Here is a 20,935-nt window from a genome sequence, read left to right as displayed (position 1 = left end):
AGTGGCTTATACTTTGTTGTTTTTCAAATTAGAAAAAATACAGAAAAGTGTTTTTAAAAATAATGTTTTATTCCTCATTTTGAATCTCTGGACATATATATGTATTTTTTTAAAATCTCATCACCATATGACTGTGTCTAATCTCTCACCTTATCATTTAACATTTTACTTTAAAAAATACATTTAATTAATTAATTTAGCTATACATTTATATATTAGGTGTATTCTTTTAGCCGTTTGTGTTTTCTTTAGATATACAAACGGCTAAAAGAAAAAGAGACAAGTTTTTTCAAATCTCTAGAAATGTAACCAGCTTTTCAATTGTCAGTCATTTGTTTCCTTGTATATTAATCTTTTTCTTTTATGATTGGAAGATATCATTGGTTGTTCATAGTTGTTGTGTGTATCATGTCATGTCGTCCAATAAAAAAGAAAAATATTAGAAAAATAATTTATTTCCACCTCTGGCATGAATCCATCTCGACATTCTTTAGACCTACGCATACTTTTATTTAAATATTCAATGGATCCATGGCACTTATTATTTTGAGATTGGAGATTTGACCTGCTCTAGTAGAAGAACTTACATTTCTCCGATCCTTAAAACTCTTCACTGGCTGCCAGTTTCTTTCAGGATCAACTTTAAAATTCTGGTTCTTACTTTCAGATCTATTCATGGTCAGACTCCTCCTTACATCAGTGATCTGATCCAGCCTTACACCCCAGCTCGGGCTCTGAGGTCTGTGGATCAGAATCTATTGATGGTTCCTGAACACGGTTCAGGACCAGAGGAGAGAAATCCCTCCAGGCTGTTGCTCCTAAGCTTTGGAACGATCTTCCTCTTCCTCTGTGTTTGATGATCTACTGACTCCTTCAAGAAACATCTTAAGACATTTTTATTTGTGCAGGTTTTTCCCTGCTTTTCTGGGACTCCTGTGTTTGTCTTATGCGTCTTGATCTTTTAAAGTATATAATTTAACTGTGTATTGTTTTAGATTGTTAAAGCCCTTTGTGACCCTGGTGTAGAAAGGCGCTTTACAAATAACTATTATTTACTTACTTCACTAGCGTTCACCTTGATGTGACGACACAGCAGTTAGCAATATTATTGACTAGCTAAGTTAGCAAGTATAAGCTTAAACTTAACAGATCATATCCAACAACTAGAGATATCCCGTTTTTTTTTTAACCTCAGAATTATTGCCACTAATACTAGTACTCACTAAGCTAGGACCATTAGGAATCATTTTTTCAACCTCACATTATCTAATCTGGTCATATCTTTTCACCAATAATGACAAAGGAATCATGAAATTGTGTTGAAAATGAAGCCGTTCTACACAATATAAAGCCAAGCATTTACTCAGTCGGTCATGAAAGAACAGAAATGGAAACAGGTTTGTTCAATGGGAGGTTTTCTTTCTCCCCCTGGGATTAATTAGGAAATTTGACCATCCCAAAGAGACTCGGTTGACAATAACTAGGACATTGCATGTCCCTGATATCATCATTTAGAGATGTTTTTATGCGCGAGCGGCGAACACACGTCGTTGTAATTGCCGATTTATTTACAGCACATTACAGCGTTATCACACTGGATATTAGCACTGAAGTCACTTCAAAGACAGAGATAACATTGAAGAAAAGTCGACACTTTCAGAGGGTTTCAGAGTCTGTTTTAATTCACCAACCTTTGACAAGTCTAAGGTGATGTCGGGCAATAAATTAAAGTCAGATTCCAGCAGCTTCACAACATCAAGATCACAGTTCACTCTCCTATTTCAGAAAAGGTCTCCACTGCATGAACTTTAAAAACTTTGCCAAAAACAATTTAGTGATTCTTTTTTTAACATGAGCTTTTGAAATTGCTACAGCGTGAAACACATCCAGCTTCACACGCGTTCATCAAAAAATATAGTGAAAACTATGGAAAAGCGAGTTAAAAAGATGAATTACTTTTAAAGAACGTTTGAATCCCAATAATAAATCTTTAAATTCCTTGGAAATGAAATGTTAATACAGCTCCTTAACTCAAACAAAAAAGTAGTTTTAACATTTAGCGTTTTGGCATCATAATGAGAACCAGTTTAAAAAAAAAGGGTAAAAATCTACATTTATCGTGACAAAGAAGTACAATTGCCAACCACAGGGCAACAAGGCTAAACCAAAATAAAGTGTGTACCACTGGCTGTGCAAATATTATACATTAAAAGGGATTCATACCCAGAAAAATAAAACATATGTATTCCCAAGTGGCACTGTTCACTGCATATTCTTAGTTTCCGATTTTCACGATTTCCTCCGTTTTAAAAAAACAGCTTCCTTATTTTGGTTTGAATTAAAATAAAAAAACGATATTGCTACAGCAAACAAGTCAAGGTCACTTATAACTAAGCAGCGGTTGACATTCAAGTAATCCCATCTTGTATTTAAAAGGAAACAAAAAAAAAGTAAAATATTCACCCGTCTATCTGCAGATCAATATATACTCGTCTTTCGTAAAAACAATAATTTCAATTTTAAGAGATGTTTCTCAAACCCTTGTTTCCTATTCATCAGTCCTGTAAACATGTTAGCAGATCATCTTACGTGATCAAGCTCATTAAAAAAAAATGTTAAGATTTAAAAATACCCAAGAGATGGTTTACACACTTTAAAAATAGTGTCAGTCTAATGTTAGGCAAATAAAAACATCCTTCCAACTTAAATGGTAATTAAAAAAAAAGATCTGGTCAAACCTTTTTTCTTTTTAAATACATCCCTTCAAAGAAACGTGGGGTCAGGATTGTTAAGATGGCGTTTAGGATCCTTCAGGCCTCTTGAGAACGGCCACAGAACTCATTTTACCAGACTTGGCGCCTCCGCCGTCAGCCTGGAGCTGCACGTCCAACACTGTGAAAATGGAGATGACCTACAGACGGGAGCGAGAAACGAGGATCGTCAACGAACTCAAAAGGATTTTCCAGACCGATCCGTTATGTCATTTGGGAACAGGTCAACAGGACATTAATCAACACGTCAAGTAATACGTTTGTGTTCACCTGCTCCCGAGTTTCCCCTTCGAGTTCCTGTGCTTCCCAAACCAGAGTCAGCTCGGATTTCTTGCCAACTTTGTGATGATGGAATGTCTTCAGGCCCTGCACATTCTGCAAGTGAAGCAAACAACCCTCTTTAATTACGTTACATTATTAATAACTTTGATTTATTTATTATTTACCTTGCAGTAGATGCGTTTCTGCACCCCGTAGGAAAGAACAAGAACGTCGAAGGACTGGTCCAAAACTCCCATCACCATGGCCTCAGACTCCAGTGGTCCGCATTCCTGATGAGACCCGAGACAAGGAACTTGAAGCGAACCGCTTGAATAAAGATGGAGGACAGTAATGCCGACTCACCCTGACAAACACGCCGAAGAACAGCTCGGTGCTGAGCTCGTTCACTCTTTTGGACAGAGTCTTCTTCTGGTTACAGTAAGACGCCTGCTTCTGCACTTCGTCCGACGACAAGCCAAAGTTGGACCTGCGTTCTACACATGGAGGCGGATGAACAAACGGGTCCATTAAGAAAAGAGGTTTGAGAAAATATTGATCCATTTAAAAACAACCTTTTTTTTCTCCATAATAACGTCTCAATTTTCAGCCCCGGGTTCTTTTTTTATAAGAATTATTTAATGGTTTATATTTCAATCAATGTTAATTTCTGTGTTGAAATCAAACGGCCACTAGATGGCAGCAGTCATTGTCCTCTGAAGATGATAGAACAATGAAATCCAGCAAGATCCCACGATGACTGAGGACAAGAGGATACAATCAACTCCAGCAGCTTTTAAAGTTGATGTTTGGACATAAGTTGGTTTAAAAACAAATGAAAACAGTTACGATTTGGTCAAGGGTCATGTGGTCTGTAAATTCTTCAACACCAGAGTCAAGTACTCGACAATACTACTAATATATCCTAGTTACTACGGTATCGCAATACATCAATATCATTGCCCTTGTACAGCGATACACAACCCCGGTTGAGTCTTTACCATGTTTCAGAGAGGCCGCCAGAAGACGGTGCACGATGATGTCGGGGTATCGACGGATTGGTGACGTGAAGTGAGTGTAGAGAGGGACGTTGAGAGCGTAATGCTTGAATAACTTCTCCTCCTTCAGTGCACCGGAACAGAAGTAAAGCGCCATCTAGAAAATGGGAAGGTTTCCCGCACACAAAAAATGTTCAGTGCACGTCGGCTTTAATCCAACAGTCTTGCCAGAGAAACCCTATATGGGACTGACCTGCATGGATCGGGAGCACATGTGGGTGAGAACATATTTTCTGGCGGCGGAATATTCATCATCACCCAGAGCGGCATGAAGACTTTTCTGTGAACCGTAGGAAAAAAAATAGCATCAAAAATGAGTGATTGATTTGATTATTTTGCACACGGTACTGCATATTCAAATATATATTAACGAGCTGCAGTCAGGAATGACAGAGCTCCTTATCAGTGTCATCAAACAGCAGAACTTAGGAGGCACCAATTACCGCACCCACCTTACTTATGGTGCCAATAAAACAGTAAACTCCCATGATGCCTTTCTACAAACCGCTCTATTGAAACACAGCAACATGTATGTATAATTTAAATACAGTATTGTAGCGACCAATCAGCTATGTCAAAAGTGATCTTCAGTTGAGATAAGTTGGCTGGGCGGCAAAGCATTACAGGAGCTGATTTGGTCACCGTTACAGAGAGGGTTCGTCAAATGCAATCTCAAGTTGGGATGTTCAAATGAAGGTTGTAATAGGATGTCTTCAGAACATGAGCCTTCGATAAGCGACTGTACAAAGGAAGTCAAAACAAGACTTACATGAATTGCTCCTGCAGACGAGAAGTCGACGTCGATGCCCAGCTGGTCACAAAGCTCCTGCAGCTCTTCCACCAGCTTGGTTTTTGGAGGAGGGTGGCGCCGGAGTAACGCCAGCTCCGGGAAGCTGTTGTAAATGTGGCTTGCTGTGGCGATGTTGGCCAGAAGCATAAACTCTTCTACTAACCTAGAAGGACAAGAACACGTGCATAAGAAAGCTCTACGGTAATAGTGTTTAAAAACAAGGATAGAAGCTTAATTCCGTACTTGTTACTGTCTTTGTACTGATAAATGTAACAGCCTTGAGGCATCATGGTCTCCTTGTCTAACGTGAAGGACACCTTGAGCTGAAAGACAAGGAAATAAGAAGGTAAATAATAGCCAACAGTTTCCATTAAGAGAATAGGTCGAGGGTTCAAACCTGGTCGAGTCGGAGAGCTCCTCCGGTGAAGCGCTGAGCCCTGAGGTTCTTGGCGACGGAGTTAAGGTTCAGCACGGCCTGGTGGATCTCGTCGATGGGGTGTTCGGGATCGGTGGGCGGCAGCTCTTCAGCCTCAAACAGTTTGTCTGGAGAATCGATCATGCTCTGAGCGTGGTCGTAGCTCAGCTTCACACAGGAGCGGATCACGGATCTGCCGAACCACTCGCTCAGGATCTACGACGACGACGAGGGTTCGGAGGACGAGAAGAAAAGTCACGGTTAGGATGAAGACGACAGAAGCAGAAACTACAAATACTTATTTAGCTGCTGGTGAATAAATGCAGCTTCAAACGTCTGATGTGAAATAACTTTTATTTCTTCATGATAAGAAGTGCAAGAAGATATCAACACACAACATATATATCTACAGATATATATATTTTTTTCTTCGAAAAACCATATCAATATTCAATTCTGCATTACTTCAAAAACAATGTTGGGGGGACTTTCAAATCTTAATAAAAGGATAATAATAATAGTTAATTTATGGTTTATATTTCAATAAATTGTGTACAAGATAAAACTATTTATTTTCTTTATTTACAAATAAAAAATAGGCCTGGGCCTTTGTTAACTTTAGTGTTGGAAGGGAAAGTAATCCCTCAAGATCCTGGTGATGACTGAGGACGAGAGGATACAGTTGAATCCAGCAGTTTGGACACATTTTAGTTTTAAAACTAATTAAAGCAGTTCCGACCTCATCAAGAGTCATGTGGTCTGTAAATTCTGCAACACTAGATTTGAGTCCTCGGACAATACTACAAATATATCCTTGTTCCAACAATATCACAATATATCGTATAATTTCCGTATTCTTGCCAATACACACCCCTATTTATGAAACCCACACATTTGGGAGAATTGTTTATAATTGAGCTTTAGTCAGATGTGATTTATTTTTTACATAATTAAAAAAAAAAAGATGTATTTTTTATTATGTATTATTAGTTGCATGAATTACTAATAACTAAACTGGTTTCCTTCTGAAAAATGTGCATTTGTAAGTTGCCGCACAAGATTTTTGCTGACATCAGATTTTACTGAAGACACAATATGGCAGAGGTACCATGTAGTCTCACCATATGTTCATTATAAGTCTTTTTTTGTGAAGCCTCTTGGTTCTAAAAGCCAAAAATGTTGGACCACGAGGATGCAGGGTCTCAGGAGGTGAAGCAAAATCATGATTTATAGTATCTGGTTTACAACGGTATAATTAATGGGCAATTCGCAGACAGTAATTAAATGTAAGACCAACTCGAACTTCAATGGAAATGGAGAGAAAAGAAACACAACATGCATATTTTCAGGGAGAATTTTACCAGAATGTTTATCCACACAAATAAACACAATTTTTAAATCCTCTGAACAAATTAGCTTGAAGCCCATTGTTAAGGCCTTATTTTAAATTAAATGTAATGCTTCTCAAGATTTAATAATCGCAGGAAGCTTGGAAAAAGAGATTTTTTTTGTGTGCCATAAAAGCATAACCTGTAAAACTATGACTCTTCATATCACCACAAATTGAACATTGAGTGAGATCAATGATGTTATGTGTACCACATTACTGCATCATCATTATTATCATCATTAATTAGCCCCAGAAGCACCAGTTCAGACTCAAATTGGACATCAAACATACCTTTCCCTCGGGGGTGAGCGTCCAAATAACGGAGAAAGTGAGTCGGTCAGTGAGGGGGTTCAGACTGCAGAGTTCCTCGCAGAGCAGACGGGGCAGCATGGGGACCACCTGGATAGAGAAGGTTAAGCTTGAATTCATAAATTAAACAATTTATGTAAATATATCACTCACTTTTTGAACCAGGTAGACGCTTGTAGCTCGTTGGCTGGCAGTGGCGTCCAGAGCGCTGCCCTCTTTTACAAAGTAGGTCACATCTGCTATATGGACGCCCACCTCGAAATTACCTGTTTATAAACACATGAATAAAGACGACAACTTGTCAGAAACTATTTTTAAAAAAAGGCTGCTATTGACGAATAGACTTGTTACCATCTGGGAGCAGTTTACAAGAGAGCGCATCGTCCAGGTCTCGGGCTGTGGCGGGGTCGATAGAGAAGATGCACTCTTTTCTAAAAAAGGAACACGACGAGATTAGTTCCATGAAGTGTTGATATTGTCGCCAAGTAGACCTACCTGAGGTCTTTCCTCCTGCTCAGCTCCTCCGCTGGGATGGACCAGGGCAGATTCTTGGGTAGACAATCCAACACTTCGTCAGAGAACTCGGAGAAATCGACATCGCACTCCATCAGGATTCCCTCAGTCTCTGGATCGATCTCTCCGGCTTGACCGAGCGTCTTGGCCAGTTGACTGAAAGTGAAAAACATCAGTTTGTTTTTGCATAAAAAAAAACGTTTTATTTGTAGTCTCACCCTTCTGCAAAGTTACTGTCCGCAGCCCAATTAGTAATACGGCATATAAACAGGGTGTTGGCGTAGTCCGCCGAGCGGGTCCTGAAGTCTTCTGGACAATCGTTCAGAGGGACATTGATTCGTGGCACTCGGTGGTCGACTGGAGCGAACATTGCAAATGGCTTGTCGGGTAGAAACTTCAGGAAACCCGTTGCAGCTCTTGAGTGTTGCTTCTCAACAATAAACACCACCTGGAAAAAGATTTAATATTTATTTTGTGACTCGAGTTTTTATAAACACGCTTTAACAGAAAATTACAATTAGAATCACTGATTTTACAGTGGAAAACGTTCAAAATGGGTGCTCACTTTAGCCGTTTTCTGGAGGATTCCGTTATTGGACTGTGCTGTTTCTGGAAGTTCCCCTTTAGTCACCAGAGAAAAAAAACACATAAGTCGACCTTCTACTGGGAAAAACTCAACAATTTATTGGCTCACTTTTGTCACAACTCTGGTCATCTTTTCCCCTTTCTTTGACCGTCTTCCGAGCCACATTTTCTCTCTGGGTCTCTGGCTCGCTGGCGTGCTCACAGTCAGTGTCAGACTTCACCACCTGCATGGATTAAAGAGACGGACGTCAGTGTTTTATTAAGAAATGAAATTGAAGTTGATCAAATTATTCACCTTCCACTGATCCTGGGGAAGGACCTGCACCACTACTATGTCTCCATTAAGCGCCCTATTCCGAGCCACACACCCATCCAGGAAGAGATCCCTGGTGTCGTCCTGGAGGGGAAATGTATTTCCATTATTATCTGAGCCATCTAAACATGATTTATTTGTACAAAGAAAAAAAAGTGGGATAACTTACAGGTGATGGGATAAAAGCTTCCTGGTACTTTTTAGGGTTGATCCTTAACTGCCCCTGAAGAAGAAGAAGGAAAAAGAAACTTAACAAATACTACTGCAAGTTTCACTTCAGCGCTCGCAAATCAGTGAATTGAAAGCTACAGAGACAGGCAAAGAAAATGAAAGTGCTAATATCAGGGATTCTTACAGCTTAAGGCAAGTTTGATTCAATACTTTTTAAATATATTATTTTATTTAAAATTAAAACCAACTTAACAATTAAACAAAATAAAAAAACACCAATTTAAAAAATGTCTTGCACCAAATCTTGTACACTTTAAGCCAGAAAAATGTTGTGATTGGACATCAGTAAACTACTGAAAATAAATAAATGTTAGACATTTTTAGAGACTTGAAACCAAAAATAAAATAATTCTTTATCACGTGTTACCAACAGAACTTTTGGAAATTTGATTTAATTAATACCAATTACGGCCTTATTTATAAATGAATTAGATTAATACCTTTGAAGATTTTAAGGATCCATGTGAACCCTGTTTAAATTAATCATTTTTCACAGAGAATTAAAGCAGTTTGTGACCATAAGTATCCTATGACGTAGAGATACATTTTAATAAGGGCTGAACGATTATGTATAAAATAATCTAATCACGATTATTTTGTTCTGCGCCGCTTCTAATCATGCGACTATGAGACTCCCGAAAGTGAAATGAACACTAAATTAAATCACAACCTTTGAATCCATGAGACATGAAGTGTCTAATTTATTACCTGCATAAGTTCTCCTCTTTTAAGTCCATGAGAAACCTCCTCGAAGCTCATGTACGGCTCATACACTTGTTTCTTATGTCCCTTCCCTCCTTGTCTCTTGTTCATATTGGAAGGGGAACGGTTGGCGGAAGCTGAAAGACATAAACGTAATTTATAAATAATTACTCACCATCGATTAGACCGTCGAATAATAATTTGAGTGCAGTTTACTTCTAGGTTGCTCAAGTTTGTTTTTATCACGAGGTGACATCGACCTTGCCATCTCAGCGTCCACGTCAGACTTCAGCACCCTCTCCTCGTCTGCCTGCAATGGCGAGTTCTTCTTCCTGTTCCTCCTCTTCTTACTTCGCTCTTGGTCTGCAGGTGAATCCATTTCTTTGGGCTCCGAATCACGGTTGGTTTCTTTGCTTCTCGTTTCCGCCTGCGAGTTATTGACCTGGGCAGCACTGAACTCCTCTCCTGACTCGATATCTCCATCCATGCTGGTACAAGTGTCTCTCCTCTGTCCCTGTCGTTTATCAAAAACACTTTGCTTCGTTGGTTTCTCTTGCTTGGAGTTGTTGATGCTCAGCTTCTCCATGTACAAAGAAAGTGAGCTTTCGTCTCTACCTTTCATGGAGGAGGGCGAGAAGTCGCTTGAATCCGACAAATCGTGTGGCATTTGATCATTTCTTCTCTGCGGTATATTGAGCCTTTCAGTTTGGGGAACCCCTGAAGAACCCGGCGTGCTCGTCTTGTCTTTTGAATATTGTTCTAAATAGAGGTTGAATTTCCTACTGCTGTGCTGACTGAGAAGCTTGGCATAGGCATCTTTTTGAGGAGGTGTGTTCGTCCGGGTCCCGCCGCGCTTCCCTTCTTTGTTTGGGTTTTGCTTGTTGGGCTGTAGAGGAGGTTCCATTGCTAGGAATCGTGTTTTCTGTTGAAAAGAAAAATGGAATCACACGTAGACATTAGAATCAGACTTTCGGAAAACTGAGATTGAATGACATGGAAATGAATATCCCGATAAAAAGACACTTTATGAACTGAGCCCTATAAAAACAAAAGGTTTAAATGGGCTCCTATTGTTTTGGATGTAAACATCACCAGCTAGTAAATGACACTGACGTTTATTACAAATAAATTGATAAATAAACAACCGAAATACTGGCTAACGCCCGACAAAAATATACACCGACTTTAAAATACACTGCTAGCTAGGTTTCATGAAGAGACACGGTACCTTAGCTCCTGTCGTCGAAGTTGCGTAAGTAGAAAGATGTTAGCTTAGCTCTTACACTTCCTTTAGCTTTCTAAATGTTCGGCTACTTCGTCATTCTGTGCCGCTAATGTGGAGGAAACGGACTCGTTGCCGCAATCACGCCACCTACAGGATCGGAGAATATTATATAAATATATAATAGAGATTTATAAAAAGAAAGTAAACTATATTTTGAATACTGTTTAAATTCTGAAGTGGATTTGGTCCGTAAAAGTTGATATGTCAAAACTGTAAATGTTTTAAGATTTTATAATCATAAAAAATGTAATTTGTTTTTACGGAAAAAGCCTCTAAAAGGCTCTTTTTATACAGAGTTAAACAGTAAATGTGTAATAATACGTGACTTTTATGGCTTTGAAGTTGACATATTTCTGTTTAAGATTTGGACGGAAGTCAAGGGTTTGCAACGCATTGACGTATGATCTAATAAAGTCAGGCAATTTTCAATATATATATATATATAAACATACATTTTAATCATAAGGCTTGAAAAAAAGTCAGCAGGATATTTTCGTCATACTTTTGAAACATCTCCCTCTTGTTTTATATGTTTTACTTACACAGTACAAAACTACTCGGATATATATTTAACCTCTAGGGGGCAGCAAAGGTGTATTTAGAGATCACAATGTCCACGTAAATAATGATAAATAAATAAATACACAATTGGTTTTGTAAATGTAAGGCCATTCGATTAAAATGTTGATTGTGAAAATGCTTATTATTTGGTGGTGTTATCTGCTCGAAAAATAATTGTTATGGTTGACCACAACCCCAATAAAAAAATATTTTATGTAATACTTTGATAAAAAAAAGTTTTTATTAACGTTTAAACGTGAAATAAAGCGTGTTAACTCATGTATCATCTTGGTTATGTGTAATGTATATTGGTTGAAAACCCTTTTTAAATCACCTTCACAACACAGACGTTGTCAAACATACAGTAAATATAAAATATATATTTAAATCAAGAAGGGAATGAGAATTATCCTTAGAGAATGAAAAACAGCAGAAAAAAGATCAGCAATATTAAGAATTGTTCACACTGTTCCGTGTCAACCCCCATTTATAAAATAAATGTAAAATAGTTTGGCAAATTGTAAATAATAATAGATCACTAGATTGACTCACCTCCATGAAGGCAAGAAAAAAGATCTTCTAGTTTCCTTTTAATAGATAAAAAACGAGATAAAATATGACTTAACATGACTTATTATTATTGGCTAATGTTATCTGTCAGGGCTCTTCGCCTCACTAGTCCACAGGCTTCATGTTTGATGATTTTTAAAAAAAATGTTGTTTAAGCTTTAATGGAGTCACGATCAGCACCTGCACGAACATCAGTCATCAGGTCAATCGAAAAGACGGAGGATGATAAAAGAGCCGGGTATCCAAACTGTTTCCTCTGTTGCGGTTGAAGTTGTGGAGCACGCAGATGAAGCAGCAAACGCTCATCAAATATTGACCAGGCCAGGGGAAGCAGTGCAGCTCGTAGAAGGAACAGACGGAGCAGCAACCACCACTTCATACGGTCCTGGCTCCTCTGAAGCGTCCCCTTCGCTTTCATCTCGGAAACCTCCAAACCTTCCACTTGCACTCCTTCGAGATCCCAAGTGGTCATTTATTTTTTTTGCCTACTGCATGTATACATAGTCAGGACTCGCTTCAGGGCTCCTCACTTGAAAGTGCGATCGCTATTTAACGAGAGGCCGAGAGAGTTCGTCAGATTGTGAGGATAATTAATACTTAGTTGTGCTGAGGGGGGAACACGAGGTCACCTTCTAAATAATGAGCACTTCTGAGGAGGGTTAAGGTTCTTTTTTTCCCTCTGTTAGTCTTTGATCATACTGTGTGAGGAGATTTCTGGGATGTAGGTGACAATAAATTGTCAACATTTTCTGGTCTTGGCTGGAATTCACCAAATTTAGCAAACAAATGGTATCCTTCATATACACACAGACTTGTTCCTATATCTCAGAGTTAATCTTAATATCTCGATAGAACAAGCTTCTGCCTCGAATAGAGACGTCCTTGTATCGCGAGGTCGCGTTCTATTGTGGCGAGGGCACTGGTGCACTTCACTGACGAGAGAATCCAAGCGTCGGTAAAAAAGAAATGATGTTTGCTCGACGGCGCTGTAAAGCTCAACAGAGGCGACTCTCTCATTCATAGGTTCAGAGCTGTTGGTTATAGACAGAAAAAAGATTATGTGAGTCAGAGAAGAGCCACATAATTACTTTCAAGAAGTCTCTGAAGAACCAATCTTTGCATGTTTATTAAGGATAGAAAAGTGCTGAGACAGCACAAACCTCCACCAAAAAAACAAAAAAACACTTTACTTTGCTTGCAATAAAAAGAATAAAAAACTTAAGAGTAAATAATTTGATTTGTTTCACATTGCAAAAGTTGAGGTTCCTATAACAGGACTGTGCACGTCTAAAAATCTCTAAACTCTTGAATTTTTGACGAAATATTTAACACCATAGTCACATAAATGTATTTGAGTCATTCTATTTGCATGCTTTGTATTATTATGACGAGTCTAGTGAGTGAAAAAACATACATACATATCATTTTTAGAATAAGAATCAGGAACGCTCGAGTTGCCAGGTGTATATTGACAATATATATACACAGATCTTTTTCTCTGATTTTTAGTAATTCTTTAGGATTTCATTTTTGTACTTTGTGTGAATAGATAGAAAAGAGAGCATCTACCAGAGAGACAAAATACATCAAGTAAATATATTTCTTTAACTTTTTATTTTGATTTATTTTTGCTACGGGTTTTGTTTTTTTTGTTTTTTACTACAGTTTCAGCTCAATTTTGTGTTCACATCAATTTTCCTTTCAGCCAGTACATTCTTTCACTTACAATTTCTGTTGCCACTATTAGGGTCGTCATAGCTCAGATGGTAAAGTGGTTCCTCGCGGTCTGAAGGGTTTTTGCTTCAATTCCAGCTCCGGATGAGTTTTTTGGCATTTTGTCCTCGAGCAAGACACTTGACCCTGATGGCAGAGCTTTTGCGCCGCGTCGCAGCCTACTCCCATCAGTGTGTGTGAAAGGGGGAATTTCTGACTGTTAAAGCGCTTTGTACAAATGTGCTTTACAAGTAACTTCTAAATTATTCTATTGTATGCCATTCCTAACTTTTTAGGTCATACTTTTGCGTATAAAAAAATACAAATTATTTCTCAAGATTTAAGTTAATGTTTTTAATTCTCAGGGCTAATTTGAACATGAAGGATGTTTTTAGATGGGACCTAAAATGTACTTCTAGTTCTAGCTGCAGGTGTTATCCGTACTTATTTCCTACCTGATTTTATTTTCATTTATTGTATGCTATTTAAAGTCATGTAAAAAAGGCAGATTGGAGGATGTATGCACTGTCTAAGTGCTTTTGTAGATTTTAATTAAAATTGTAATTAACAAGTACTCCTTGTTCCGGAAGTTACTGTACTTGAACTTCCAAAAACTCTCGATTGATTTATTCTTACCTACATCATTTTATTTTTTATTGATTGCATGATACATGAAATGGGATGGGATTGGTAAAAGCATGCTCTGAGCTTTTGTAGTTTTTAATTTTAATTAAAGAAAACCAGTACTTCTTGTCTGGGGTGTTTTCTGTACCGAAACCTTAAAAAGAAACTTAACAAAAAGAAAGTCTTCATACCTATGTAATTGTATTCTTTTTATTGATTGAATGCTATATTAAATCATATGAAATAAGCAAATTTGTGCATGTATGTCTCTGTGCTTTTGTACTTTTGATTAAGGAATACTTCTTGCTTCAGGTGTTATATGTTCTTGAACTTACAAAAACGAACTAAACTTCTAACCTACATTATTGTATTTTTTAATAATTGTATCCTACATTAAATAAAGTGCAATAAGCTCCTTGGTGGATGTATGCACTGTCTCAGTGCTATTGTAGTTTTTAATTTTAGTTAACAAGTACTTCTTTTTCCAGGTTTTATATGTACTTTAACTTCCAAAAACGTCTTCTTACCTATATGATTGTATTTCTTAATAATTGTATGCTACATTAAACAACATCAAATAAGCTCCTTGGTGGATGTATGAGCTGTCTCCGTGCTATTGTAGTTTTTAATTTTAATTTCAATTGACAAGTACTTTTTTTCAAGGTGTTATATGTACTTGAACTTCCCAAAACTCAAGATTGATTTCCTCGTACCTACACAATTCTGATTTGAAATTATTTTTAATAAAGGGGAATACTTCTTTTTGGGGGGGTGTTTTCTGTCCTCAAACTTCAAAAAAACAAACTAACTCTCTGTCTCTTCTTGGCTCTCGCCGCCTTCTCCGCCTCCACCACCACCTGCCGCTCTCGACACGCTTTCATTTCAGCACCGGACAGCTCCAGCTCCAGCTCCAGCTCCAGCTCCGCCCACCTCCGGGCTGACGGGCAGCGAGAAACAACCACACACAGAAAGTGGGCGACCCCTCAGGTGGGGACCCCATTGGCAGTTTTTTTTTCGAGTGGGTGGGAACGGATTTTTCAACCAACACTCCTCGGCGCGTCATCCTCTCCACACGCACACAGCGCTCACATGGCCGAGAGATGACGACGACGCTCGGGAGGGAACTATGGGGCGCAGGAGTCTGGACTTATGATCGAGACCGAAAGACTTGTTTCTGAGAAGGAGGAGAAGAAGAGGAGAAGAAGAAGAAGACCCCCGCGACCCCTGTGAGAAAAGCATGGCTCTCCTGGTGGTCCCGCTGCTCCTCCAGACCGGACTCGTGCTGGGCTCCAACTACGGGTACGTGGAGTGGTCGGACGGCGAGAAGGACGACAGGAACCCCGGGGTCCTCAGCACCCAGAACCCGCGCCCGACCCACTACCACCCGCGTCCCGCCACGGAGCGCCCGGTGGTGGCGCACAAGATCGAGGAGGAGCTGCCGCGGGTGGTGACCGCCTTCCTGCACAGCGGGGACTCCTCGGCCCTCGGGCAGGTCAACTGCTCCAGGAGGTACGAGCTCAGGAGCCTCCGTGGGGGCCTCCACGTCGCCTCCCACTACTCGCTCCACAGCGTCCTGGACACGCTGGCCCACGCCACCAACTACCTGAACACCATCCTGCAGACCAACAGGTCCAAGGAGCAGACCCTGCAGAGGGACATCCAGTGGTACCACGCGCTGGTCCAGAGCATCATGGAGGGGGACCCCAAGATCCACAGGGCCGTGGTGACGTTCCACCAGGAGCAGCAGCAGGGGCCCCACATCTTCCTGCAGGCCACCAGAGCCGAGAACCGGGTGGTTCTGCAGGACCTGTCCGGGTCAGACCGCCTGAAGGACCGCAGCCCGGAGTCGGACTGGTTTTACGAGTTCCGGGACAGGAGGAGGCCACACTTGCACAGGCGGGCCCCGGACGTGCCGGGAGGGGCCAAAAGTGGGGTCCACCTGCTGGACAAGAACCAGATCAAGTGGTCGGCCCCGTACCTGGAGTGTGAACATGGGACCTTCGTGCCCTTCTGGCTGCTCACCTTATCGGCCGGGTTCTACGGACTCAAGAGGAACTCGGCGCCGGAGTTCAGGTAAGACGAGGAAGGGTGGGAAAAAGATTTCCTCAGGGGCCACAGTTTATACTCTGTTGTGAGGGGCCATAAGAGAGGAGCCAAAATAAATAAAAAATAAACAGTACATCCACCAATGAGCTTATTTCAAATGATTTGAATCTACAATAAATGAAAATAAATAATGTAGATAAGAAGAAACTAAAAAAAGTACAGATATCATCCCAAACAAGAAGTATTCTTTAACTAAAATTAAAAACTACGAGAGAACTAAGACAGCGCATACATCCGCCAAGGAGCTTGTCTCACATGATTTTATATAAAAGACAATAAATAAAAATAAATGTTCAAAAATGTCTTCTTACCTTCATAATTTTAAGTGGAGTTACACCCGGAACAAGAAGTACTCCTTAATTGCAAACTACAAAAGCATTTTGAGAGCGCATACATCCACCAAGGAGGTCATTTAACACAATTTTTATATAGAATATGATTACATTTAAAAGAAAAATGTAGTTGAGAAGAGAGATTTGGAAGTTCAAGTGCAGTAAACACCCGTAACAAGAAGTTCTCCTTATTTAAATTTTTTTAAAAAAGCACAGAGACAGTGAATACCATCACCAATTAACTAATTTTACATGATTTTATATAATGTACAATTAGTTTAAAAAAAACACAGCTACCTCACAGAAGTGGATATTAAATGACTTTCTTTTTCTAAATATAATCTCAATATTCACTTAATTATGAATTAAGAAATAAATGAAGAAAAAGATTAAACAAAGACTTTAACAAAGAACTTAAGAAATTCACATTTAGAGTTAATACGATAATAAATACAAAATAAATTGTTGGTCGTCAGAAACATCATCTGCATGTTCTTCTTTGTGGTCATGAAATGCAGTCAAAAGACCAAATGTGAACTTTAACCATATCTGGGTAAAGTTTGACTAGAAAAGACTTTGCATTTACACAGATAAACGAACAAAAAACATCTAGGACCTTCCATTTTTTAGACGTATATCACCTGCAGTATATATATCTGTCACCTCAGGCATAACGTATTACCGTCATTTTCAATAATGTCAATTTTATGACTCGTTATGGACGAAGCGCAAACTTTTACATCCGTAATTCTGAAATGTATTAAGATTCAGCCTCTATCATATTATATCATATTATTATAAACTGAATTGTTTAGAATTTAGATCTTATTTTCATCAGAGAGCCACTTGTCCACTAGCTAAGCTAGCATGTTTACCACCCAGATTAAACCTTATTTTTCTTGCCTGCTTCAGACCTTGGCTCCTGCAGGAGTTTAAGTTTTGATGTCAAAACAGAAAGGTGAAACTAATTCATGTAACTTTTGTTGTATTGATAATTACTGACTGAAAGGTGTTTTATTTAAAAAAAAAAAATAGACCACATTTCCTCTGACTTTAGCCTGTGACACTCGTTTCAGTCAATTTCGTCCAAAAATAAACCTGTAAAAAAGCGAAAAAATGATCTTAATGGGATCATCTTTATGTGTTAAAACCAGTCAATTAGTTCTGCTGACTCCGCTTTATTATTATGTATTTTTTATTGACTTAATGTTCACGTTTTGTTGGTGTCTCAAGCTCATTCTGAGGAATTATATAAAATTGCGGGACGGCATAAATCACGATCTCATAAATATGTACAAAATGATGCTTTATTTATAAAACATGGAGCGATTAGTGTTAGTCTAAATAATCTAAAAAAAAAAAGTATAAATGGATCCAAGTTAATTTACTCTGTGTGTGTTCTTGTTTAAGCAGCGTCGTATATATTGTTGTATCTAAAACTTGTTTTTGTTTTTTTAACTATTTGGTTATTTTCTTGATGGCGTTTGAGACTTTAATCTAATGAACCTATGGTTTGATAAGGTAAGGTAAGGTAAAACTGTATTGATCCTGATTGAAATTGTTTTTTTCCAATAGCCACAGAAAATACAGCAATTTTTCATAAAAAATAAATCAAAATAAAATAAGAACAAGAACAAAGAGAAATAAAGAGAAAGAAGAAGATACGATCTAAGTCTAAAGATAAAGATAAAAAACAAGAATATTACAGTAATATGTATTTCCTGTTATACTCCTTCAAAAAACAACATCTTTACTTTTGCTTTACTTTAACATGCATTTAATTGCATTTAATTAACAACTATTTTCATCTAATATTATGTTTGCAACTCAAAGATCCTTTAAAAACATGTTTAAGTATCAAACATTATAGCTAAAAAGTGAACTAGTAAATGTGCTAGTAAAAAATAACCGTTAAATATGAGATAATCAGTGAATAATGAAGATAAAATGGTAACTCTACAATGGATTAAAAGTATTAGGAGGAGCCACTAGTTATTTTGGTTCAGTGTAATGAAGTCTATCATGAAGGCTGTAAAATAAGACTTTAATCCTTTTTTTTTTTTCCTCGGCTTGATCCATTCAGGAATATTTTTTTTATTCACTGCCTCATTAGAGAAGTTGTAAAGTCATCCGAGTGGAAGCGTCTCACAAGTTATTAAGTCGTAAAGAAGTATTTAACGTTATCGCACGCTAAGATTGGAGTGAGGCGCAATTATGACGTGTCGTTTTTACGGCTGTTTCGTTTTATTAAGAGTCACTTCTAGGCTCTTCAAGAAAAGTGTGGGGTGGTCGTTCGTCTTTCTTAAACGCTCTCCGGTCCAGCTGCTCGTCTCGAGCCCCTCGGTCTAATGGTCTCGCCTCAGATTTACGAAGTGTTCGTCCTGGATCTGAGCTCCAGTGCGAGGAGATCGTGTTTCGTGATGAATCCAGTGCCAGAGCGTCTGAAATCAATTAAGCCGTGAATAAACAATGAAAGATGAACAATTGAATTAGGAGGTGCACTTATCTCAGCCGCTGATGACGTTCGCTTCAGTGTCTCTCATCCAACCGTCTGTACTGTTTTTTTTTTCTTCTCCTCCATCGCCATCTTTCCCGATCCAGCTTCTCCTTTTTCAAACCGGCATCTCTCACTTCGTCTCCACGTGAGCCGTTCCTTCAAGTCACTGCAGATGTCAATCTCTCTTCGACGATCTCTAAACGATACTTTCTTATGAAGTTCTTTTTCGATCTGTGTCTCTTTTGTCAACCCTGTCTGCACTCTCTTCTTCGCCTCATCGTCCATAACACCAGAGGAGTGATGTCAAACTCTATATGGAAGAATATCATCGAATGAAATGCTATTGGGTTTTTTAAACCCTTGTGTTATCTCTGGGTCAAGATGACATTTGTTTTCGGTTCTGCGTCTCATCTTGACCCAGGGATAACACGAGGTATAGTTCAATAATGTCTAGATTAAAAGGTTAAATTTGGATTATATCTGGCGATACGATGCGTATCACAAACATGATCGACAATGATGTATATTAAGATATATTGCAATTCTCTAATAACGAGTATTTGTAGTATTGTCGAGTACTTGACTATGGTGTTGCAGAATTTAAAGACCACATGACGAAGTCGTAACTGCTTTTATTAGTGTTAAAACCAAAATATGTTGTTACGTAAGTTTCAAAATCACCTGTATCCTCTCGTCCTCAGTCATCTCCGGGATCTCGCTGGATTTAATTAGTAGGGGATGTATTTGGCGAAAAACTGTGATAAATTTCCCACAAGGAATGAAGTGACATTGACAGTGATTGATTTTGGACAAAAATCAGGGTTTTCAATGCAATATGACCAGAGACTGAAACAGAGACTTTTTAAACATCTCCTAATCTGGAATGACTACAACTGTGATGCACAGTGACGCAGTGGTTGGCGGTTTGCTTCCAGGTCGGTAGGGAATCAACTTGTGACCTTTCTGTGTGGAGTTTGTATGTTCTCCTTGTGTTGCGTGGGTTTACTCCGGGAACTGCGGTTTCCTCCCACAGTCCAAAAACATACAGAGGTTGATCGGGAATTTGGTGAAATTGTCCATAGGTATGAGTGTGAATGGTTGTATGGACTGGTGTCCTGTCCAGGGTGTCCCCTGCCTCTCGCCCGAAGAAACTGGGGTAGGCTCCAGCCCCCCTGCGACCTTCATAAGAGATAAAGTGGCATAGAAGATGAATGATACATATTTCTACTTTAAACATGAAAATATACACATGAATACTTTTAATTCTTTAATACAACTTTGATAGTAGATGATCTTTTCATAAATGTACCTTGCACGTCTTGAAGTATTACATGGCATCATTTGTCCCCGTACGACATCACAATTTCAATTTTATTGGAAGTGAAAACTCATAAAGTTATGTAAGTTATTAACGTTTAAATACATAATATAAGAGAAAAGAAAAACAAGTTCCGGCGAATTAAAATGGGAAAAACTCAACTTTCAATCAGGCAGAAACCTCGAGCAGAACCAGACTCGACGTGGACGTCCACTGGCTCTGACTTACAAAGACTGAAAGACAAATAGACAGGAAGATGGAAAAAGAGGGAAGAAGGAGACCAGGATAGAAGAGAGAACCATTCAACTCTCCAATAACTATCATTTAATTATTATTCTTTATTATTCTCACCGTCGTATATTGGGCAATAAAACTCGCCCGCACCAGTATAATGAACACACAAGAGTACATTATAATGCATGTTTCTTTTAAAGCAGACTCGTGCTTCTAATGCAGATACAAACCCTGAACTAGAAAGGAACAGATCTGTGGCTCTCAGTCGTCATGCCCACCTTCTAGATTTCTTCAAAGTTCTTTTCAACTCTGTGATGATGGTTCTAAAAATAGCCAGTTGTAGAGTTATGGAAAAAAAAA

General features: G+C 38.8%; 2 protein-coding genes across 2 annotated transcripts in view; one reads left to right on the top strand and one right to left on the bottom strand.

The window, feature by feature from the left end:
• Positions 1-1,661: 1,661 nt before the first annotated feature.
• dis3l2 (DIS3 like 3'-5' exoribonuclease 2) lies at positions 1,662-10,668 on the bottom strand. The gene is made up of 21 exons (XM_087810855.1): positions 10,564-10,668; positions 9,552-10,257; positions 9,342-9,472; positions 8,572-8,625; positions 8,385-8,486; positions 8,199-8,313; positions 8,070-8,125; positions 7,723-7,952; positions 7,487-7,660; positions 7,343-7,422; positions 7,145-7,257; positions 6,974-7,081; positions 5,275-5,508; positions 5,121-5,200; positions 4,857-5,040; positions 4,281-4,367; positions 4,031-4,184; positions 3,396-3,526; positions 3,218-3,322; positions 3,042-3,146; positions 1,662-2,911 (listed from the first exon to the last, which is right to left on the bottom strand). Exons 2-21 carry the CDS (start codon positions 10,237-10,239, stop codon positions 2,801-2,803), a joined length of 3,042 nt encoding a protein of 1,013 aa, XP_087666981.1. The 5' UTR covers positions 10,240-10,257; positions 10,564-10,668; the 3' UTR covers positions 1,662-2,800.
• Positions 10,669-15,198: 4,530 nt separating this feature from the next.
• The window catches only part of gpr158b (G protein-coupled receptor 158b), a 58,471-nt gene continuing 52,734 nt past the window's right edge, over positions 15,199-20,935 (top strand). The window contains exon 1 of the mRNA XM_087811221.1: positions 15,199-16,161. Within this exon, the coding sequence (XP_087667347.1) occupies positions 15,326-16,161 (836 nt within the window). The 5' untranslated portion in view covers positions 15,199-15,325. The remainder of the gene's footprint in view (positions 16,162-20,935) is intronic.

Source organism: Callionymus lyra, chromosome 16, assembly GCF_982586985.1.
Source record: "Callionymus lyra chromosome 16, fCalLyr1.hap1.1, whole genome shotgun sequence".
Taxonomy (NCBI): Eukaryota; Metazoa; Chordata; class Actinopteri; order Syngnathiformes; family Callionymidae; genus Callionymus; species Callionymus lyra.
The sequence above is the reverse complement of the archived record's forward strand: the minus strand, read 5'-3'. Positions and strand labels throughout refer to the sequence as shown.